The 20,119-nt window shown below is 59.8% G+C and overlaps 1 protein-coding gene across 1 annotated transcript; it reads left to right on the top strand.

Moving 5' to 3' along the window:
- The first annotated feature begins 4,649 nt into the window (after positions 1 to 4,649).
- MFSD2A (MFSD2 lysolipid transporter A, lysophospholipid) lies at positions 4,650 to 14,728 on the top strand. The gene is made up of 14 exons (XM_080379846.1): positions 4,650 to 4,802; positions 4,883 to 5,005; positions 5,592 to 5,716; positions 9,106 to 9,229; positions 9,391 to 9,469; positions 10,034 to 10,206; positions 10,310 to 10,400; positions 11,025 to 11,146; positions 11,460 to 11,543; positions 12,458 to 12,541; positions 12,879 to 12,991; positions 13,193 to 13,336; positions 13,526 to 13,702; positions 14,069 to 14,728. The coding sequence occupies exons 1-14, from the start codon at positions 4,725 to 4,727 to the stop codon at positions 14,124 to 14,126; spliced, it is 1,575 nt and encodes a 524-aa protein (XP_080235972.1). The 5' UTR covers positions 4,650 to 4,724; the 3' UTR covers positions 14,127 to 14,728.
- Positions 14,729 to 20,119: the final 5,391 nt, after the last annotated feature.

Genomic DNA, 20,119 nt, shown 5'->3' with positions numbered 1-20,119 from the left:
CCCAATCCCGCCTGGAAGCCCATGGGGCTGGGACAGGAGCCCAGCACCCAGGCATCCCCCAGCAGCCTGGGCTGATGTCCCCTTTGTGCTCCGGTGTTGGCCTCACTCCCCAGCCAGGTTGGGAGCCCTGGGCATGTCCCCGCAGTGCCCCCAGTCAGGCTGCTCCCAGCCCTTCACCCTTCCTGGGAAGCATGGGTGAAGCCTCTCTTTCTCTTTAGGAAACAAATTGCCCTGTTGGCATTAAGGGCAGAGGCTGCGGGGACTCATCCTGCCCCAGCACTTGCAGGGACAGGGGGTCACGGCTGGGGACACAGCTGGCACTGCCCCAGACCGCCTGCTCCAGCACCAACACAACCCCGGGCGCGGGAACAAAGGCTCCTACAACCCATAGCTCTCGGCCATGTCTCCTGCCCCCTCCTTGAGGGCCTCGGGGACCTCTCCGGCTTTTCCCAGGATGAGGCAGGAGTTTGTCCCGGCTTCAATGGGCTCCAGATGCTTTGAAGGTGCAGAGAGCTCCTGGAGAGGGCTGGAGGGGCCGCGCAGCCCTTTCATCCCGGCCCTTTCATCCCATTTCTCTCCAGGCACTGGGCAAACAGGACCCAAGAGCCTCTCTGCTGCCAGCACCCACGCCGGCTGCGCAAACAAGGCTGGGTGGGTGAGTTAGTGCCCCAGGGGCTGTGGCACTGCCGGTGACAGGGCTGGGGGGGCCACCCATGGGCCAGCCCAGCACCTCTCTGTGCCCCCCAGTTGCAGGGTACTGGCACGGCTCCCCAGGCAGCACCAAGCACGTGCCCCTGGTGCTGGCACAGCTCCACGGGAGCTGCCGTGGCCCAGCTGGTGGCTGGCACAGCTCTGGCACATGACGCAAGGCAGTTCCCCGGGTTGTCGTGTCCCCGTGTCTCCGTCATTGTGTCCCCCCCCCCCCCCCGCCCCCCGTGCCCTTTGGATCCCCACTGACAGCAGGGACGGACTTTGAAGCTCCAGCCCCCAAGTGCTTCCCCACGGTAGACAGCCACCCTGCGCCTGGCAGGTGTCCCGGTGGCACCCTGAGCTGGGGGCTGCCACTGGCTGTCCCCATGCCACTGCAGCAGCAGGCTCTGAGCCACCCTGCTATCCCCATGGGGGTCCCGAGGCTCTGTGCCAACATCCCCCAGCCCCACCTGGTCCCCCTCAGCCTCATGACATGCTCCCCAGGGTCCCACCCAGGACTGGTGTGGGCAGCACAGGGCAGCTGCCACGTGCTGCCATGCAATGTATCCCCTTTGTCCCCGTGAAGCAGCGGCCATGGGGGCTGGCCGGGCCCTTGCAAAACACCGGCCCGAGTCCCTGTGGGGTAACAGGAGCCCCGTGAAATACTGCCCAGCTGTATGGGGCAGGGGTCAGCACTCACAGCCCCGGGTTTACACCAGCCCCGGCTCCCTGGGGGTGCAGCCAGCCCCTATGAATTTAGCAGGCAGCGAAGTCCGGAGAAGGGGGTGGAAAACACACCGTCAGCTCCAGCCCTAGTACATCCTCACCCCCCCCGGGCCCATTTTGCCCCCAGCACACCCTGCCTGATGCCGGGAGGTGCCCTGAGCCCCGGTGAAGCTCTGCGGTGTGCAGGCGGCGCTGGCCCCGGTCTGGGCAGCAGCCCATGGCCCCCCCAACAGCTCCAGGACCAGCTCGCTGCCATTTGCTCCCAGTCCCACCATCCCAGTCCTGGCCGGCCCAGCCTGGCAGGGCTGTCTGGTTTCGGGTGTGCTCACGCTTGCTCAGCTCCTGCTCCAGACTGTGCCAGATCCGTAACAGCGAGGAGACGTGGGTGGCAGGTGGGATGGCAAAGCCGTCATTCCCTGGAGCAGCCCCCATCCCTATCCCTGTCCCTGGGCCTGAACCATGTCCCCAAGGGCAGTGTTTGGGTCCCAGCCCCTGAAGAGTCACCCTCAGAGCCAAATGGTGTCCCCAGCTCAGGCACGTGGAGGCCAGGATGTTGTAGCATCACTGTCAGAGGGATATTTGAGCTCTGGTCTTGCCTGCAAGGCCATCACATCGAACTCGGTGTCCTGGTGCGAAGAGTGACAGTGTGAGGGGCCCAGCCTCAACCACCTGTGGGTCCCTGGGGACCCCAAGCCTGGCAGGAGCCACAACACTGACATCCCCGCCGGGATCAGCCCTCGGTGGTTCATTCATTGCTGTGGGGATCCCCCAGAGCATCTGCTTGGGAGGAAGGTCTAAAATCCCCCCCAGGAAATTGTGCAATACCAGATTTGGGGAAGAAAATCCTCCTAATCCAGGGAAATCCTGGTCTTTCCACTTCTCCTACTCCATATGTAGGCAGGGCTACACCTGTCTGCAGTCTTTCTGCACAATCTCCGGCACAAAGGGCTGCCCATTGTTCCCCTAAAGCCACCTTTCCCAGAGGCAGTTTCTCAGTGCTTTGCTCAAGGTCAGGAATGCCAAAAAGCATCTGGAGCTGAGAAGCCCCTGGGACAAAGGGAGCAGAGATATGGTGCTGGGGCCAAGCACTACTGGGAGCTGAGGACAAGACTACCCTGCCTCCAGGGAGCCTGGTCCCTCCAGAAGGGACAAGTGCCACCATGGGAGTCCCCTCAGCTCCTGCACAAGAGGCCTTCTCTGTGGAAAGGGAAACAGAGGCACAGAGCAGGGACCCTGCGGATCCCTGGTTCTGTGTGATGGGGAAGCAGAGCGCTTTGGGGTACCAAATCTGTGCTTTGGGGTGGGCTCAGACAGGGACACAAACCCACATGGATGTCCTCAGTGGCTGCACTGATGCCGCATGGGGACACAGTCACCCCCAGCAAGTCCAGGCCATCTGCTCCACGCCGGCCCCCAGCACCGGCAGGGAGCTGGCTGCAGCCATGCGGCACAGCCACACGCTTCTCTCGACCGCCCAGCACAGGGGGTGGCACAGACCCCAACACTGAGACCCCTTAAAGCGCTGATGCTGCTCACTGCAGCGCAAGGTCGTGATGCTTGTCCCAAGCTCTGATGCTCAGGGAGGGCAGAGCCCGTCTGATTCGTTACACGTGTGCTGGCAGACTCAGGCACAAGCCCACCCCTGACACGAGGCTCCTTCCTCCTGAGGGGCTTGGGAAGGTTCTAGCTCACACCAGGCTGTCCCAGGGCTGCCCAGTGCCAGTCACACCTGAGCCAGCATGGCACGGCCGGCGTGGCCAGGAGCCTGAGGCAGGTCTCTGCCAAACTGGCCGGGCGAGTGGCATTGCCCACACCTCGCTCCCCTCTTGCTTCAAGGTATTTTGTGTCACTGAACAAACTTGGAGAGCCTGAAGCCTGGCACAGACCCCCGTGTGCAGTGGGTGGCACCCCTCAGCACCCAGCGCGGCCGGGCGCAGGCTGCGTGCGTGGCAGAGCCAGGGGAACGCAGGAAACTGAGTCAATGGTGACACCAGCACGGAGCTCCCGAAACTGGGAAGTGCCCGGAGCTGCTGTGCCACCGCTCCGTGCCAGGGGCCATCTGCCTTGCTCGTCCTCAGGGTCTGCTGCACCCCAGGGCCCTGCGCGGTGCCAGCTGCCCATCCTCCCCGCCCAGCCTCCCTGCCTGTCCCTGTCCCTAGTAAATGCAGCTCCAAGCCCAGCTCTAAGTGGCAATCAGGTGCTGGCACTGGGTGCCACGCTGGCCCTGCTGGCTCAGCCCCCCCGTGCAGCCCCATCTCGTGGCACATCTCAGGGCGCTCTTTGAACCCCAGTGGCCTGAGCCCGGTGGAGTGGGTGGCTGTCACTGTGGTGACATGGCACCGGCACAGGTGTACGTGTGCCTGCCGGGGGGCAAACAGCACCGGGTACAGCCAAGAGGTGCTGGGATTGATGTCCACGTGGCCGTCCAGCATGGGGGACACTGTAGGTGACCCAGGGAGAGTTGCTGGGACCTGGGAGTCACCATCACCCCCTGAAGCTGGTGTGCAGCACACGGGGGCCGTGGGCACTGGGACGGGGGCAGGGTGTCCTGCTGCACCTCAGCCCCTTCAGTGGGCCCACGTGGAGGGGGATTAAGAGTGGGGCCATGCTGGGGCTGGCACTGAGGGTCTCCAGTCCCTGGCCCTCACTGGCTGATGCCACTGGGAACCCATGGGAACATCTTCCAGCCCTGTCCCCTTGTAGGGCAGCACAGTGTTTGCTCAGCCTCTGCCATCAGTGGGGGCACCCGGGGAGACAGGGGGATGCAGAAAGGGAAGGGGTGAAGGGGTAAAGGGCTGGGATGGAGGGAAGGGATGGAATGGGGGGATGATGGATGACAGGATGAGGGATGGGGAATGGAGGGGTGAGGGGATGAGGGATGGGGAAATGGAGGGATGAGGGGATGGAGGGATGATGGATGAGGGATGGGGGAATGTGGGGGTGAGGGGATGAGGGATGGGGGAATGGAGGCATGAGGGGATGAGGCATGAGGATGAGGGATGGGGAAATGGAGGGATGAGGGATGGTTGAGTGGAGTGATGAGGGATGGGGGAATGTGGGGGTGAGGGATGGGGGAATGGGGGGATGAGGGACGGGGGAATGGAGGGGTGAGGCGGTGAGGGCTGGCGCACAGAGACGCGGAGGACGGACGGGCGGGCGGGCGGCGCCGGGGCCGGGGGCTGGAGCAAGGGCCGGGCCGGGCCGGCGGAGGCGGCGGGGGGCGGGGCGCGGGCGGGCCCCTCCAGGGGCGGGCGCTGCCGGTACAAGGCCCGCGCGGGCGGCGGCGCGGCCCATTCATCGCGCACGGCATGGCCGGGGGCGGCGGCGCGGAGCGGGCCCTGCCGGGGGGGCTCCTGCCGCCCGCCTGCCGCCAGCCTCGCCGCAGGGTGAGCTCCGGGCCGGGGGTGGGGGGCGGGCCGGGGCCGGGGAGGGCTTCCCGGTGGCGCTAACGGCGACCCGCTTGCAGGAGAGCCGGGAGCGGCTGTCGGTGTGCAGCAAGCTGTGCTACGCCGTCGGGGGGGCCCCGTACCAGATCACGGGCTGCGCGCTCGGCTTCTTCCTCCAGATCTACCTCCTGGACGTGGCGCAGGTACGGCCGGGGCCGGGTGCCTGGGGGGGCCGGAGCCCCCGGGGCCCTTTGCCCGGCGGAGGGGCGCCCCGGTGTCCCGGCCCCCGCTGGAAGCGGTGCGTCCCGCTTTGGGGCGGGCGGCGGGGATCGATCACGCAGGGGGTCGCGGTCCTGCGTGGGTGTCGGTCCGGGGGCTGTGGGTTCTCACCAGGCCGACCCCCGCTCCACGTGTCTCGGGTTCCCCAGGGGACAAAACAGGCTGGTGGCGTCTGTCCCGCGGGATGCGGGATCCGTCCCGCGATCCCACGGCATTCCACGCTGGTGGGGAGCAGGGAGGGAATCCACGGGGAGAAGTGTCCCTGGGGCACCCTTGTGTTTTGGGGAGCTCTGCTCCGAGAGGTGGGAGTTTGGGGTGGAAAAAAGCTGGTGAGGGGCAGAGCTGGGGGGGACTGTGCTCAAATCCCACTGACAAGGCGCCGAGGGATCCATCCCCGCTCCCAGCTGGCGGTGGGGTCGCGGTGCTGTTGGGAAGGTCCTGAGGAGCTCAGGAAGGGCAGCCAGGGGCATGGGGGCTTGTGTGTGCTGACACAAGATCTTCTTCCTGCAGCTGGACCCCTTCTATGCCTCCATCATCCTGTTTGTGGGGCGAGCCTGGGATGCCATCACAGACCCCATGGTGGGCTTCTTCATCAGCAAAACATCGTGGACTCGCTTTGGCCGCCTGATGCCCTGGTAAGAGCCACCTGTAGCACCCTGCATCCTTGCCTGATGTGTCACAGTGCCTCCAGTCAGCTTTGGGTGTCCCTTGGCATGAGCTTTACAGGGCAGGACATACTCGTGCCCTATCTCACCCAGGTGAGATTCCAAGTGTCCCAAAAACCCCAAGGCTTCAAGTTTGTGCCTGTTGCTTTGGTCCCAAGCCACCCCTGTGTGATGTGGACCTGGCTGGCCTCCGTGTCACTGTACCTGCAGCAGCTCCAGGCTCCCTGAGAGCTGTCCTGGTGCCACACTCCCATGCTGGACTTTGTTCCTGTGGTGGTTGCTGAACCCTGGTTGGTGACAGGGCCACGTTGCCAGTAGAGCAGATGGCATTGCACCCATAGGGAGGAGGGACAGGGGTGTGAGCGGTCGATGTGTGGTGCCGGCTGACAGTCACGAGGAGGATGCTCTTTTAGCAGGAAAACAGCTGTCATGGAGATGGGTGTCCGCACGTGGGTGCTTTTGCTGTCCTTGGGAGCGGGGTGCTGAGCAAAGGGGTGCCAAAATTGGAGCAGGTGGGACGGGGTCTGCAAAGCCCTGAAGGTCTCGAGCCTGCACCCAGGGCAGATGTGGGACATCTGTAAACACCTGCCCCTGCATGGGACACGGCGCGTTCCAGAGCGCTAATGCTTAAAGTGTGGACACAGAGGCATGTCCTGTGCTAAAATAATCCATGTCCTGGGTGCCTGTAGGATCGCTGAAATACAATGCAGCAAAGAGGGTGGGCATGGGGGGAGTGGAATTAGAGGGATGCAGTCCTTTCCCCCGCAGATTATACCCTCTGCTTCCGGACTTTCCTGGAATAGCTCTGGGCAGTGGCAGTCGGCTGTTGTTAAAGCCAGGCTCCGCACATGGCCTGAAATAGCTTCTCTGGAGCCGCACGTGTGGCAGGGTCTGGGGTCCAGAGATTAGAACAGGGCTGCGCGGGATAGCCATGCGCGCTGGGGTGGTTGCTGCGGCTCTGCTCGCTGTAATCTCGAGGCAGGGGGTGGGGATGGAGTGGCTGCATTCCTCCAAACGGCTTCTGCTTCGTTAAAATTAGCCAGAGCTTTCGACTTGCACTGGGCCCCTCAGCAGTGCCGGGGAAGCCGGCCGCAAGGAGCTTGCTGCGGTTGTACACGGCTTGAGGGCAACCTGCTGAGTCCAACTGGGCTAAGTTTAAACCTCCTGAACTCGGGGTTTGTCAGCCACAGTGGGGCTGGCTGTGTGGGGCTGCAGAGCTTCTTGCTGCTGCCTCAGTTTCCCCCTGTACAAAGCCAGGAGCTGCAGGTGCTGCGTGGTGGTCTCGGAGGCTGCTGTCTGACCTGAGCCCTCAGCACCCATGAGGTGACCCTGTACAACCCCCTCTGTGCCAGGGCTTATTGCTCACAGTTTCTGCCAGGCTCGGATCTGCGGGGCTGAGCCCCAGCCGGCTGCCAGCAGCTCTAGCTGAAAGCTCAGGGCTGCTCCAGGTCCTCAGAAGAAGGGAGAGAGGCCCTTCCCCAAGGGCCATCACCTCTTTCTCTTTCAGTTCTTTCTTTTGAAACACTTTTGGGCACATTTTTGTCCCAGCAGCAAATCCACTGGCTGTCTCCTCCTCTCCCCCAGCCTCAGGGACCCCGCTCTGTCCCCAGCCCAGAGCAAGTCCCCATTTCCTTGGTCACCCCAGACTTCTCAGTGATGAAACTTTTCCTTGATGTGTCGGTAACTGAAGAGCCCTGGCTTTGACCTTCCTTCTCTGGGGCAGCAGCCATTTGCAACTGATTAACTGCAGGGCTGGGAAGGGGGTGTGCGGGGCTGGGAAGGGGGTGTGCAAGCCGTGGCACAAAGAAACACACCATCCTGCTGTGGCCAATGAGTGGACGAGCGCGTCACGCCGGCAGCCTCCTCCGAGCGTCTTAATCATCTCGGCCTCGGTCAGGGGTAACTCTCAGTCACTTGGCTGCTGCTGCTGTTGGTCGGCCCTGGCTAGGGCTCAGCACCCTCGTCCTGGTGCTGGGATTGGCCCCCAGGGAATTGGCACACTCGGCGTGCAGGCACTGGCACCCGTGGCAAGCGTGACGCGCTTCCCGCCTCGCGGCTGTGGTGATTCATTCAAAATTTCCCTTCTCCACGTATGCGTGCAACAAGAAATGCGCAGGAGAGGAGTGGCTGGAGCTGGCTCGCCCCTTCCCCCTCTGCTGGGGTGACGTGCGCTCGGAAAAATGTGTATGTGTTGTGTCCTGTGCAATGCCTCCGCCGACTCCATCCATGGAGATTTGGTTTCTCACTCCCCCCCGCCCCCCCCCCCCCCCCCCCCCCCAATTTTAAATTTAAACTTTGCGCCTGTACGTCAGCCCAGATGGAAAGATCTTGCTGTACCCTGGCAGTGGAGTGGCAGAGGGCCAGCCCTGACCGAGCGTGGCTCTGTCCCGTGTCCGGTTCTGCTGGCTTTACTCCAGGATGCAGCCTCCATCCAGTGGTTTGTGGAGCAAGGGTGCTTGCAAGATCAGTCTCCTAAGCAGATGTGGATGCAGCCTCAACACCTGGCTCACTTCCCTCCCAAATTCCTCCCATGCCCTCCTGAGTGACAAGGGGACCTGGGTGCTTGTGGTGGGCTGCTGGTGCAGGGTGGAGCTGTTCCCTGCCTGGATGCAGGAGGACAAGGGTTATAAGATGTGCTGGACGAAGCAGAGAGATGCCCTGGGTGGCTTCCCGCTGTGATCATGCTTGCTGGCTGGTCCTGCTGGGACAGCAATCCCCTCCGATCCTCTGTTGTGCTTTGCATCCAATGTCCCTGTGCCTGCAGCTCCGAGAAGCTGGGCAGGGGTGGAAGGATGAGCCAGCCTGCTGCTGGCTGGTGGTGTGCCTCATCCCTGCCAGCAGAATGGTTGTGACCCCGGGAGCAGGGCTCAGGGGGGCTGGCAGCAAAGCCAAGCTGGTGAGAGGCGTTTGGCTGCTGGGGAGGAGGGCTGTGCTGCCTGGCTGCTCCCCAGCCCTTGCTGGGATGAGGATGGTGATTACAACCCGACAGCAGTACCACTTGGGACAGAGGTCAGGACCTGGGCTGGAAGCCAAAGGCAGGAGCAGATCAATTGCTTCCATCGAAGCAGGGATGTCTATTTTTGCAAATAAAACTCTTCCCTGGAAGTCTGAGCCAGCCTTTCCGCTTCCCACACTGTGAGACCAGAGCTGCTGCCTTCAGCCTGGTCTGAATCACTCAATCTGTGGCCATCACCTCGTGTCCAAGTGTTGGAGCAGGGTGGGCCACCCCCAGGGCAGCTGAGGAGCTCCCAAAATCAGGTGCCTGAACCCCACTGAACACGTGGCAGTGGGGAGAGCTGAGCTGTTGGGGTTATCCAGGCAGTACATGCCTGTGAGGCTAATGCTGTGTCCTCCCAAAGGATCATCTTCTCCACCCCGTTTGCTGTCATCTCCTACTTTCTCATCTGGTTTGTGCCGGACATCTCCAGAGGCCAAGTGATGTGGTATCTTGTCTTCTACTGCGTCTTCCAGACCCTCGTGACGGTGAGTTGGGCTCTGCATGCACCAGGGCCGGCGGGGGAGGGATGGAGAGTATGAATCCCTGCCTTCACCTTGCTGAGCTACAGAGGGGCAGGTTTCCTGCTGCCCCAGGTCCCACAGGCTGTTGCACCATCCCTGAGCTAATACTCCTTGTGCTGTTGCAGTGCTTTCATGTGCCCTACTCAGCGCTGACCATGTTCATCAGCAGGGAGCAGAGCGAGCGGGACTCAGCCACTGCCTACCGTAAGAATATTTCCTTCCCTTCCTTGCTATGGCTGGGGGGCAGCCATGCTTGGCTCCTCCACTGTGGCTCTTGCTGGGGCACGATCCTCCTCCAGATGCCCTGCTGGAAGGGCTCATTTGATCGCACCCTGCCCCAAGGTGTGGTGTGTGATGAACATTGTTCAGGGCTTGAATTGCTGGTTCAGCTCTTTCCATTCCTCTTCCCTGGCTCCTCCAGCAGGCATCCTTGTCTAGGGCTGATGGGGAGGTGGTCCCTGTTATGGGCCAAGTGCCTGGAGCAGATGGTGGGGGATCTGAGCTCCTGAGTCTTTCTTCCCGCTCTGTCATACAGTAGCGGGAGCAGCATGACCAAGTGTTGGCCTCTTTCCCTGCCTCAGTTTCCCCAGCAGACACTCCCCTTCTCCTTATCACTTGGTGGAGGGAGCTGTAAGTGAGCTGAGCTGGCTCATCTCTCCTGATGAAGGGCAACGAATTGCAGCTGGGGAGGCTCTGCTGTGAAGGGGTTTGCACCCATGCCCTGGGTACCCAAGGGCCGCGCTGAGTCCCACTGGCTTCTCCCTCCAGGTATGACTGTGGAAGTGCTGGGCACTGTGCTAGGCACTGCCATCCAGGGCCAGATCGTGGGCAAGGTGGATACTCCCTGCATCGAGAGCCCCCTCTTCATTGGCAAGACCAACTCCTCGGTGGCCATGGAGGAACTAAACATGACCCACGACACCGGGTCACTCACGGACACAGTAAGCTGGGGGAAACCTGCTGGTAGCCCCCTCTCCTTGACTTTGACTGGCCTGACTCCCGGGAAAAGCCCCCTTCCTCACCACTCCCTCCTCTCTTGCACAGAGAAATGCCTACATGATTGCTGCGGGGGTCATTGGGGGACTCTACATCCTCTGCGCCGTGATCCTGTCTGTGGGCGTGCGGGAGAAGAGAGGTGAGGCTTGAAACGTGCTGGGATACTCGTGGCTTGTGAAAATGCTGTGGCTCCTACCAGGGGCTCCTCAGGAGCCTGGCTGAGCTCTCGGCACCTCATTGCTGGGTCAAGCCCCAGAGGAGGGGGGTAGGTAGAGGGGGGTCTGGGGGCCTGGGGAAGGTGCTGCAGAAGGGCAGTGCTGTGGGTAGGGGACCAGAGCATCTCTGGGGTACGTTACAGTGCAGCTATGAGGACTTAGCTCTCTGCTCTGCACTGTCAGAGATAAATGTTATCTTGCAGTTTTGGCTGGCCAAGGTTGTTAGTGCCAACAAGGGCATCCTGAGGTGAGGTGATATCCAAAGTCCAGTAGCTTCTGGCCTTCCCTCCCTCTGCTTTGTGACCAGCTCTGCTTATCCTGGGCAAACCAGCTGGGCCATTCTCCCCTCTCCGTGGGGCTGAGGGACCCCTGCATGAGGGCAGGGAGGTCTCTGCAGGCATTGTTCCAACTCCCTTGAGGTGGGATACTGTAGGTGGGCAAGGACTCCCGTAGGGCACTCAGCAGCAAGCGTGAAGCACTGCACCCCTTGCCCCCGAGGGTGCTGTTACAGCGAGTCTAACGATGGGCTGATTTGCTCTGCTCCCCAGAGTCCTCCGAGCTCCAGTCGGACGAGCCTGTCTCCTTCTTCCAGGGACTGAAGCTGGTGATGAACCATGGTGCCTACATCAAGCTCATCGCCGGCTTCCTCTTCACCTCGCTGGCCTTCATGGTAAGCACAGCCGGGCTGGAAGGACTGGGGAGAGGGAACGGCAGCAGCGCAGCTTGGAGATGGCTGGGGGATGAACAGCGCAGGGCCCCAGCAGGATCCCGGCAGGCTGGGAGCACGTGAGGCAGCAGCTCAATGAGCCGGAGTTGCCCTGGGCAGAGAGGAAGGATGTGGTCTCATGGCCTTGGATGGGTCCATGAATGGCCGCTTTCTTCCCCTGCTTGTGCTCTGGGCGCAGCCTTGCGAGGAGGAGCGCATCCCTCTGGGGTGGCTGGGGTGCCCGTCCTCCCCTAACCCCTGCCCATCTCCTCCACAGCTGCTGGAAGGTAACTTTGCCCTCTTCTGCACCTACACTCTGGGCTTCCGCAACGAGTTCCAGAACATCCTCCTGGCCATCATGGTGCGTATGGCCCTGTCCTGGAGTCCCTCAGGGCTGGGACTGTGGTGGGATGTGGGATCCCATGGGTCCTGCCCAGGAGCTGGCATGGGATGGGTGCTCTGGATGAGGGGAGGGAGGCTGTGATGAGCTGCCGTGGGGACAGTGACTGAAGGTCCCCTGGGAGGAGGGGAAGGAGAAGGAGCTGCCAAATGTCCTGTGAAGGCTGGGCAGGTCAGTGGGAACAGCGAGGTCTTTGTTCTTTGAAGGTCTTTGAAGGCAGCCAGAGACAGGGGAGACCAGGAGCCATGAGGACTTTTTGTCCAAATCCTGCCACTTATCTCCCTTCCCCCCCCTCCCCACCTCGAGAAAGGGATCTCAGTGTTTACTGCCAGGACGATGGAGCAAAACAACTCCTTGCGAGCCCTTTCTAGCTTGCCTCACCCCTGACAGCCCTTCCCACCCTCCCTGCCCCATGGAGTGGGGAGGTGCAAGGCACCAGGGTCCTCACAGAGCCTGGCTCTTGGCCACGCTGTGCGCAGGCAGCAATGGCAAGGTTAGGTCCCTTCCCAGCACCAAGGATGGATTCGGGTCCTCCCGCTGTATGGGGTGGTGGGCTGGCCCCTGCCGGCTGCCCCGAGGGCCGTGGTGCCGGGTGCCAAGGTGCTCCGCGCTGGGGGAGGAGGTGGCCCCATGCAGCCGCTCCAATTGTGAGCGCTCCTTCCCAGGAGCGGAGGCAGGTGAGGGGTGGGGCAAGAGCAGGAGCAGGCAGCGTGGCTGTGTGCCAGCCTCTGGAGCATGTGGCAATCAGAGGTGCTGGAAATGTGATGGGGGAGGCTCTGCCCAGCAGCTGCTGGTTGCTGGGAAGAGCTTTTCCCCCAGAACCCAGAAAAGAGCCTGGCCAGCAAGTGACACCGTGACCCCTTCTCTTCCCATAGCTCTCTGCCACCTTGACCATTCCCTTCTGGCAGTGGTTCCTTACCCGTTTTGGGAAGAAGAAAGCTGTCTACGTGGGCATCTCGGTGAGTGGGTCTCCTTGAGCGCAGAGGTGCATGTGAGGATGGTGTTTCCCACATGGGGTGAGCAGAGCTGTGTCCCCCCAGGAGGGCCCAGAGCTGGGCAGAGGTTGCTGCTAATGACAGTTTGGTGGCTGTCCCTCGTCCTGCTATTTGTGCTGTCACGGATGTGGCCAAGGCCAGCAGAAATGGCTGCTGCGGGGCTCTGGGAGGAAGGCTGCACCACTGCTTATGTAGCCATCCCTGCGGTCGGAGGGCTGGCGTGCATGGGAGGGAAGGGGAACAGCCAGGGGGTCAGGGTCAGGCACTGCTGACACCAACATGGCTTCTGTCCCCTATACAGTCTGCCATCCCCTTCCTCATCATGGTGGCTGTCCTGGACAGTAACCTTATTGTCACCTACGTTGTGGCTGTTGCAGCTGGGATCAGCGTCGCAGCCGCCTTCCTCCTACCCTGGTGAGTGCAAGGTTGTCCTGGTGCTCTTGGCACTGCACCCTGAGAGCTGGGCAAGGTGCTTCTGGGGCTAGAAATCCTTGGGAGGGCTTTCTGTGATGTTTTCAGCCCAAGATGGGGCTCTTGAAGGGAAATCCTCTCAGCAGAGAGAGGAGATGCTTTGTTGGCTCGGTCCTAGTGTTCACCATCATGTTCTCCACACAGGTCCATGCTCCCAGATGTCATAGATGACTTCAAGCTGCAGCACCCCGACTCCCACGGCCATGAAGCCATCTTCTTCTCCTTCTATGTCTTTTTCACCAAGTTTACCTCTGGGGTCTCCCTGGGCATCTCCACACTTAGCTTAGAGTGAGTTCTTACATGGAAGCTGAGGGGCAGAGAGAGAGGGAGGCAGGTCTTGCAGCTCTGCTTCCCAAGGGCTGGGAGGGTTCTGGGGGGAGAGCGGTTTAAATCCAGTTGTGGCTCTGTACTCCCTGCAGGGACAGGTTCACCTACAAACTCGCCTTCCTTTGCCTGAAGGTACCTTTCTATCCATAGCTTTGCAGGGTACCAGACCCGGGGCTGCTCCCAGCCCAGTGAGGTGAACTTCACCTTGAAGATGCTCGTGTCAGCCGTGCCTGTGGGGCTGATCCTGCTGGGCTTGCTCCTGTTCAAGCTGTACCCCATCGACGAGGAGAAGCGGAGGAAAAACAAGAAAGCGCTACAGGACTTACGGTGAGTGTCAGCTTGTGCTATGGAGATTGCAACCACGGCATGCCAGCAGGGTGTGTGGGAGCAGGATCAGGCCCAGACGGGTTGGGACACACTGTGACTTGTCCAGGAATCCTCCAGGACCCGTGGGTGGTGGGGTGAGGGAAGGGCTGGCTTGTTTTGCCAATCCCAGCTTCCAAAGAGATGGCATGAAGTGTTTGAGATGAACGAGAACCCGCCCCAGTTGCTAAAGAAAACTCGTCTGGGGACTGCGCAAGGTGGTGATGTCCCACTCGAGCTCTTCGGAGCCTCCGAGGCAGAGGTCCGCTCGGAGGCGGGTCTTGCTCCATGGCTTGCTCCATGCCTCCTCCCCCACCCCTTTGTCCCCAGGGAGGAGAGCAACAGCAGCTCGGAGTCGGACAACACAGAACTGGCCAGCATCGTGTGACTCGGGGCTGGGCTCGTCTGCTGATGCTGGGGTTCTCCGAAGGACTTGGCCCCTTCGGGGCTGGACCAGCCTTGTGCCGCTATAGGTGTGTGCCATCGAGGGGTGCCCAGGAGAAGCCGTGCAGAGCATCCACCAACTCGAACACGAGATCTGTGCTGGTCTTGTGCCTTCCACGGGATCCACAGAGCGCTGGTAGTGTACATTACACAAATTGACCCTGTGGTACTTGTGTGCCTCATGAGAAGCAAGCACTATTCCCTGCCAGGTCCTGGAGAGCAGAAAAGCCTGGAGCGGGATCCTTTTGCTCGTAACACTCATGCCCGCTGCCTGTCTGTGCCTGGCCTGCGTGGGGCTGATCACCTGTGGGACTGGGGTAATGGTTAGTGTACATTACACTGTCAATGTGACCGCGCCAAGGACGTGAGCTCACCTCTGCTGTCTGTACATATGACACTAATTTGGAAAACTGTTGGGGTTTTTTATAGAGCCTAATTAACTTAATAATGTAAATATGAAACTGTTTCCTATTTGTATATATCTGTACAAAAACAAAACTCGAGGACCTGTTTAATATTAATTTACATAAAAGTGGGGGAAGTCAACAGTGTGGGTACGGAGAATTTTTTTTTTTACTGGATTGTTGTTTGGGTTTTTTTTGTGGATGTCAGCAAGCACAGGGTCCCTTTACATGCCATGGGGTGTAGGATTGACTGCCCCTGAGCCGAAGGCGCAGGAATGCCATAATCCAGGCAGGCGGTTGTGTCTGGCAGCCCCTTACCCCCATGTGGCTCCTTGCTCGGTGCCTGTGCCGCAGCGACCCAACAAAGGCTCTATTATTTTCTCCCTTTCAAGAGGGAACGGGGGTGGAGGGAGGAATGAAATCAAAGTGCTGGCAGCAGTGACTGTGAACCCAGGGCTGGAAACAGGAGAGGCAGCTGGGGAGCGGAGAGAAAGGGAATGCAGACTGTGGGTGACACTCAACACTTTCTGTCAGGGCAGAGTGCTGTGCAAGGGCTAATCTTTGTAGATATTTATACCTTGCTCTTGCATTCCCCTCTCTGCAGCAGAAATGGGGAGAGCCCTGCCCTCCCTGCTCAGCAGGAGCACTGCACTCCTATGGCAGCAAGTGTAATGCAGAGGGGAAAAGCCGGCTGGAGTAAGCACAGGGAGGATGCGCCAGAGATGAAGCAGCTGCCCGTACAGTTGGGGCAGATGCCCAGTGTGAGGGGACTGTGCTAGCTCTGCTGCTGTCCCCACGGCCACTGCACGGGGGACAGGGCTGTCTCCTTTTGTTAAGCACATTTGTCACACCAAGAAGTTTGTGAGGTCAGTGCCTGAGCTGAGAGCAGGGGGCTTAGAGGGAAGGACAGCTCATCCTTTGTTCCACATTTGGGTACAAAGGACTGGAATGAGGATGGGGTTTTAAAAGTAGCCAGAGGGATTAGACCTTAGCTGAGAATGTTTTAACTGGGCCCCACTCTGCCACCGTGTTGTGGGTCAGGGAAAGAAGCAAAAGGGATGATGCAAGGAGGCTGGGAGCTGGCTCTGTGCTGAGTAGTGGGCAAGAGGCAGCATTAGCCATGGCCTGGGTTGCCCCCTGCTCCCCAAGGGTTGGAACCTGCAGCAAAGGAACAAGGGCAGGACAAGCCAAGGGGGCACAAAGCCAGCAGTCTCTGAAGCCCCTGTGGCAGGGCAGGTAGGGCCTCCTGTGAGAGGAGGAGGGCAGTGCTCCAGCCAAGCACAGAGCTGGAGATTGTTGCAAACATACTGACCCCTGCCCTGCTCCTGGCTGCGTCTGCGAGGAGTCATCCTAGCCATTGCTATAGCCTGGCCGCCTCCGAGGGGTGTGGGTAGTGTTGCTGTCTCCAAGGATTTGAAAGATTGCTGTTCGTTTTTTTTAAAAGAGTTTCAACAGAAATCAGGGATATTTTATCCTTTGCCTCCCCTTTTTTGGCTCTATGGGGTTCATAAGGAGTCTCTGTTCAAGTTTTTTGCAGCCAGCTCAAGAGACTAAAATCATACTGAGCTTGAAACAGAGCCCGGACATTCCTAGCTGAGCACACCTCTTCTATTTGAGGCTTTTAAGAAAATGGATTGGGGGGTGGGTGGGGGTGTGTGTGTAGAAATGACCATGGGAGCTGATAGCGCTGACCCCTGGGCAAAGCTCCGGCCTTGAAGATGTCTTGTTTCAGTCCTGATTACAGAGGGCTTTCGCTCTAAGCATGAAGAAAACCTCTCTGGCATGAGAAGTCTGCTTGGCCAGAAATGCATGGGGAGATGCTGCCCGCACCTACAGCTGGCCTCCAGCAGCAGCTGTGCTATGGCTTAACCCACACTAACCTTGATGATGTAGCAAATGCACCCAAGCATCCGGGAAGCACCTCCCTGCAGAGCTGGAGTTACATGGCTGCTGTGTCCACGCCGGCCGGGCAAGCCGCACCTCAGCGCTGATGTATGGGCAGGACCGGCCCTGTGAAATCAAAGTCAGAAGATGGAAAATGCAGGGTGTCAGCTGTGTGCGCAGCACCTGCTGAGCTGATGCCTCTAATGGCATATGGGCTGGGGCTGTGCTGCCCAGAAACCATATGTGGGTGCTGGGAATCAGCCCTGATTCTCAGCTGATGGGCTTTAACAAGCTCCAGGGCCAGCTGGGGGGCAGGGGTTACCCATCTGGTGTCAGGGGCTTAGGGAGCCTTCCCCTGAACTTGGGGGGCACTGCTGCCCATGCTGGAAGGGAGCAGAGGGTTTCTGTTCTCAGAGAACTGGGTAGTCTGGTCCCTTTTGTCCACATGGGAAAGAGCCTTTCATTGTACGTGGGTGAAGATAAGTGTGAGCAGTGGGGCTTGGAGAAAGAGCAGGGGTGCAGGGCCACGTCCCAGCACCCAGGGCTCACTCAGGGGGGAGGGCAGGCTGCTGTGGGCACCCCTCTCTCTGCTGACACTTATCAGACTACATTAGTGCACGCCATACCCTTCCCAGGGCCTCTGCTGCAAGTCTCACCTTGAGCCATGGGGAAACCTGCTGGGTGCCAGCTCCCAGTGCACTCGGCTGAGTCCGGACTGGCGGGCAGCTCTGTCTGTTTTGCAGCACAAAGCTCTGGATGTGCCAGGGTGGAGGGGAGGGGGCTGGGAGGTGATGGGACACAGACACATTCACCACAACCACAGGGCTCTCATCCTGGGAGGTGACTGCGGAGGGGTCAAACCAAGCAAACATCAGTTGTAGCCTCTAAAGGGCAGCGGATGAACCTACAGAATCGGACTTACATCCTCTGTTTGTCACCAAGAGTGACTTTCCCAAGAGGGAGGTCCCCTCCTGGCTGAGGCAGAGGGAGGCAGCAGGAGTGGCTGGTGGTCCTGGAGGTGATAGCAGCCACGCTGTGTCTATTTACCCTATGGCAGATAAGTGGAAGTGTGAAAAGTCTCTCTTTGCAAAGGGCGAGGTATAACCTTCCTCCTTATCTGCAGGGAAAGGGCAAAAAAATCTCGGGTTTATCTCAGAGCAGAAGAGATCTTTGAAACGTTCAAACAGCTGCTGGTGGGGTTGGTTTTCCCTTGGCCCCTGGGCTGGAAGGACCTGTGTGCCCCACATGGCAGCGGAAATCACCCAGGGCTGCTTTTGTGGACACTTCAAGCCAAACCAAGCACAGGCTCCCATGGAAAGGGATGTCTGACAGTGCAGCCACCCTGCTGTGCTGATGTCCAGGGGGGCTGGAGCAGGGAACAGATCCAGCTGGAAATTAGCTCAGCCTGGGAAGCTCTGAGGAGAAGCAGGACTGCAGGAGCAGGGCAGTGCTTGGGACAGGAGTGCTGGCCAGTAGGTCATGGTGAGCAGGTCCACCTCCCTGGCACGCTGATCCCCCAGCTGGCTGGGCTCTGTCACCAGCACAGAGGCATTCTGTCTGGGGTACAGCTGTCCCCGGGGGTCACCTTGTCTGTGCTATCTGGCTGAGGTCACTCACTTTATCTGCAAATACAGACTGAAGGCTACCGACCTGTTTCAGTGGGTTTTAGTTAATGTTTTGCAAACCCACTGTTTCTAGGGATGTAAGCAGCCAAGGTGCTGCAGTACAGGACAGAAACAGGGGGCAGTGAGATGGTTTCCTGCTACGAAAAAAAAATTCCCGTTTCCCAGGAATGACGCGGTAAATTGCTTTGCTGGGAAATGGAATGCTGCATGCAGGCTGGCGCTCAGGCTTAGCCTTAACCAGAAATGGAGAAATGGCTCAGGGAGCACTGGAAGCGTGGGACTGCCTGAGCCCCTGCCAGAACTGTGTTTGCTCCTGTGGAGGAGTTGGAGGCACTGAGCATCACAAGGACCTAGGCTGGAGCTCGGACAAGTGCCCTCCCCACACCCCAAAGAGCAGAGACAAGTGCTCTCCTGTGGCTGCAACAAGCCAAAGGGTGCTGTCTAGGGGATACAAAGGCATTTTAGCCCTTTTATGGCTAAAAAAAAGCAGCAAATACTCCCGTGACTCTTAGAGGAAAGGGGGACAAGGCACCAACCACCTGGCAGCAGCATGGAGAAGGTGAAAGCTTTTCCCTGGAGACAGGACAGTGACGGTCACAGGCTGGCATGGTTTACAGGCACTGGGATCCCCCACAGAGCACTGACCTGCTTTACAGTCCTTTGGTAAACAGGCAGCTTTTCTGTGACCCAGCCTTACCAGGAACTTGATCTTTGTTCCTTCAGGAACTACATTCAGCTGAATGGACTCACCCCAGAAGCAAACACTGCAGCCTGGGGCTGGGCTGCAATATCCCCAGTGAGCAGTGCCCTTCCTCTTGTTCTCCGCTTACTTCTAGTTCCTCTCCCCAGTCTCGCTTCCTCCTCATGGACACAGCCCAGGACAGCTCCTGCCTGTGCTGTCCCCCCAGGATTAGGAACACCCCCCAGGATTAGGAACACCCCCACACCAGTGAGGCAGGACGTGGCCGGTGCTTCACTTCTGTGACTGTTACAGGATGCTATAAAATACAAGTCATTGGCTGCATGGGAAAGACATGGTTGCATCTTAGTTTCTATTTTGCATCATGTCAATTGATCCTAAGGTGTCTGATCCTGATGGGGACAGCTGCAAGAGGCAGATCAGGTGTTGGCAGGGTGGAAAATAAAGCAAGAAAACCAGAAAACAAGGCAAACAGCATCAGTGACTGCAGGGAGCTGCTTGTCTCCTCTACAGGCTTCACCCTAAGCGGGAAGGACGACGTGAGGGCAAAGGTGCTTGGGTCTGCCTGCTCTGCCAGGGCAGCAGCTGGGAGCCAGGGGGGGCTGCATGGGGGTGGTGGGGAAGAGCAGTGAGCTGGTCTTCACCCAGCCACACAACTCCCAGCCACTGGCTGCTCAGAAAACTCAAACCCTCGCAGGGTTCTGAACGCCTCCCCAGCTGGCAGGGAGCGCGAAGCCGGAGGAGACAACCTCACTAGATGTCAGCAGAGCCACGCTCCCGGCAATCCTGCTCCCAGCCCTTGGCTGATCCCAGGCTCAGTCCTGTTCCCGCCTGCCCTGGTTGGGATCCCACAATCCCACAGAGGGAGCCTGGATCTCCGCTCGGGAGCCCGGCAGTGGCCGGGCCCGCTGCCCCCCTGCGCTGCGGGGTGGTGTGACCACACGGAGATGTGACCATCTATGGCAGCAGACAGAGGGCAGGAAGCTGTGGCAGAGCCTGGCGGCCTCGCTGGCTTCCCTCCTCCTTCCCGTCCTGCCAACGTGTCCCAGCCTCCTGTCCCAGCCTCGCCAGGACAGATGCTCTGGGTTTGTCTGCGCAGACCCCCAGCTCCGAGGCCTGCTTCAGCCCCCTCCCTGGGGCTGCTGGGGCCCAAAGCCACAGAGCAAAGCTCCAACATCCCTCGCAGCAGGCAGGCCCAGCTGCTGCCCTTTCTCCAACCATGACAGCAAACAGCTTTTTAGAGCAAGTCCTGCCCTCATGGTAAAAGCAGACAGCGGAGCCTTCTGTGGGAGCAATCCCATGCTGACTCCAGGGACCTTTTCCT

The sequence above is a fragment of the Falco punctatus genome, assembly GCF_963210335.1.
Source record: "Falco punctatus genome assembly, chromosome: 3".
In the NCBI taxonomy this organism is placed as follows: Eukaryota; Metazoa; Chordata; class Aves; order Falconiformes; family Falconidae; genus Falco; species Falco punctatus.
Note: the sequence above shows the minus strand (reverse complement) of the source record. Positions and strands in the feature narration are given on the sequence as shown.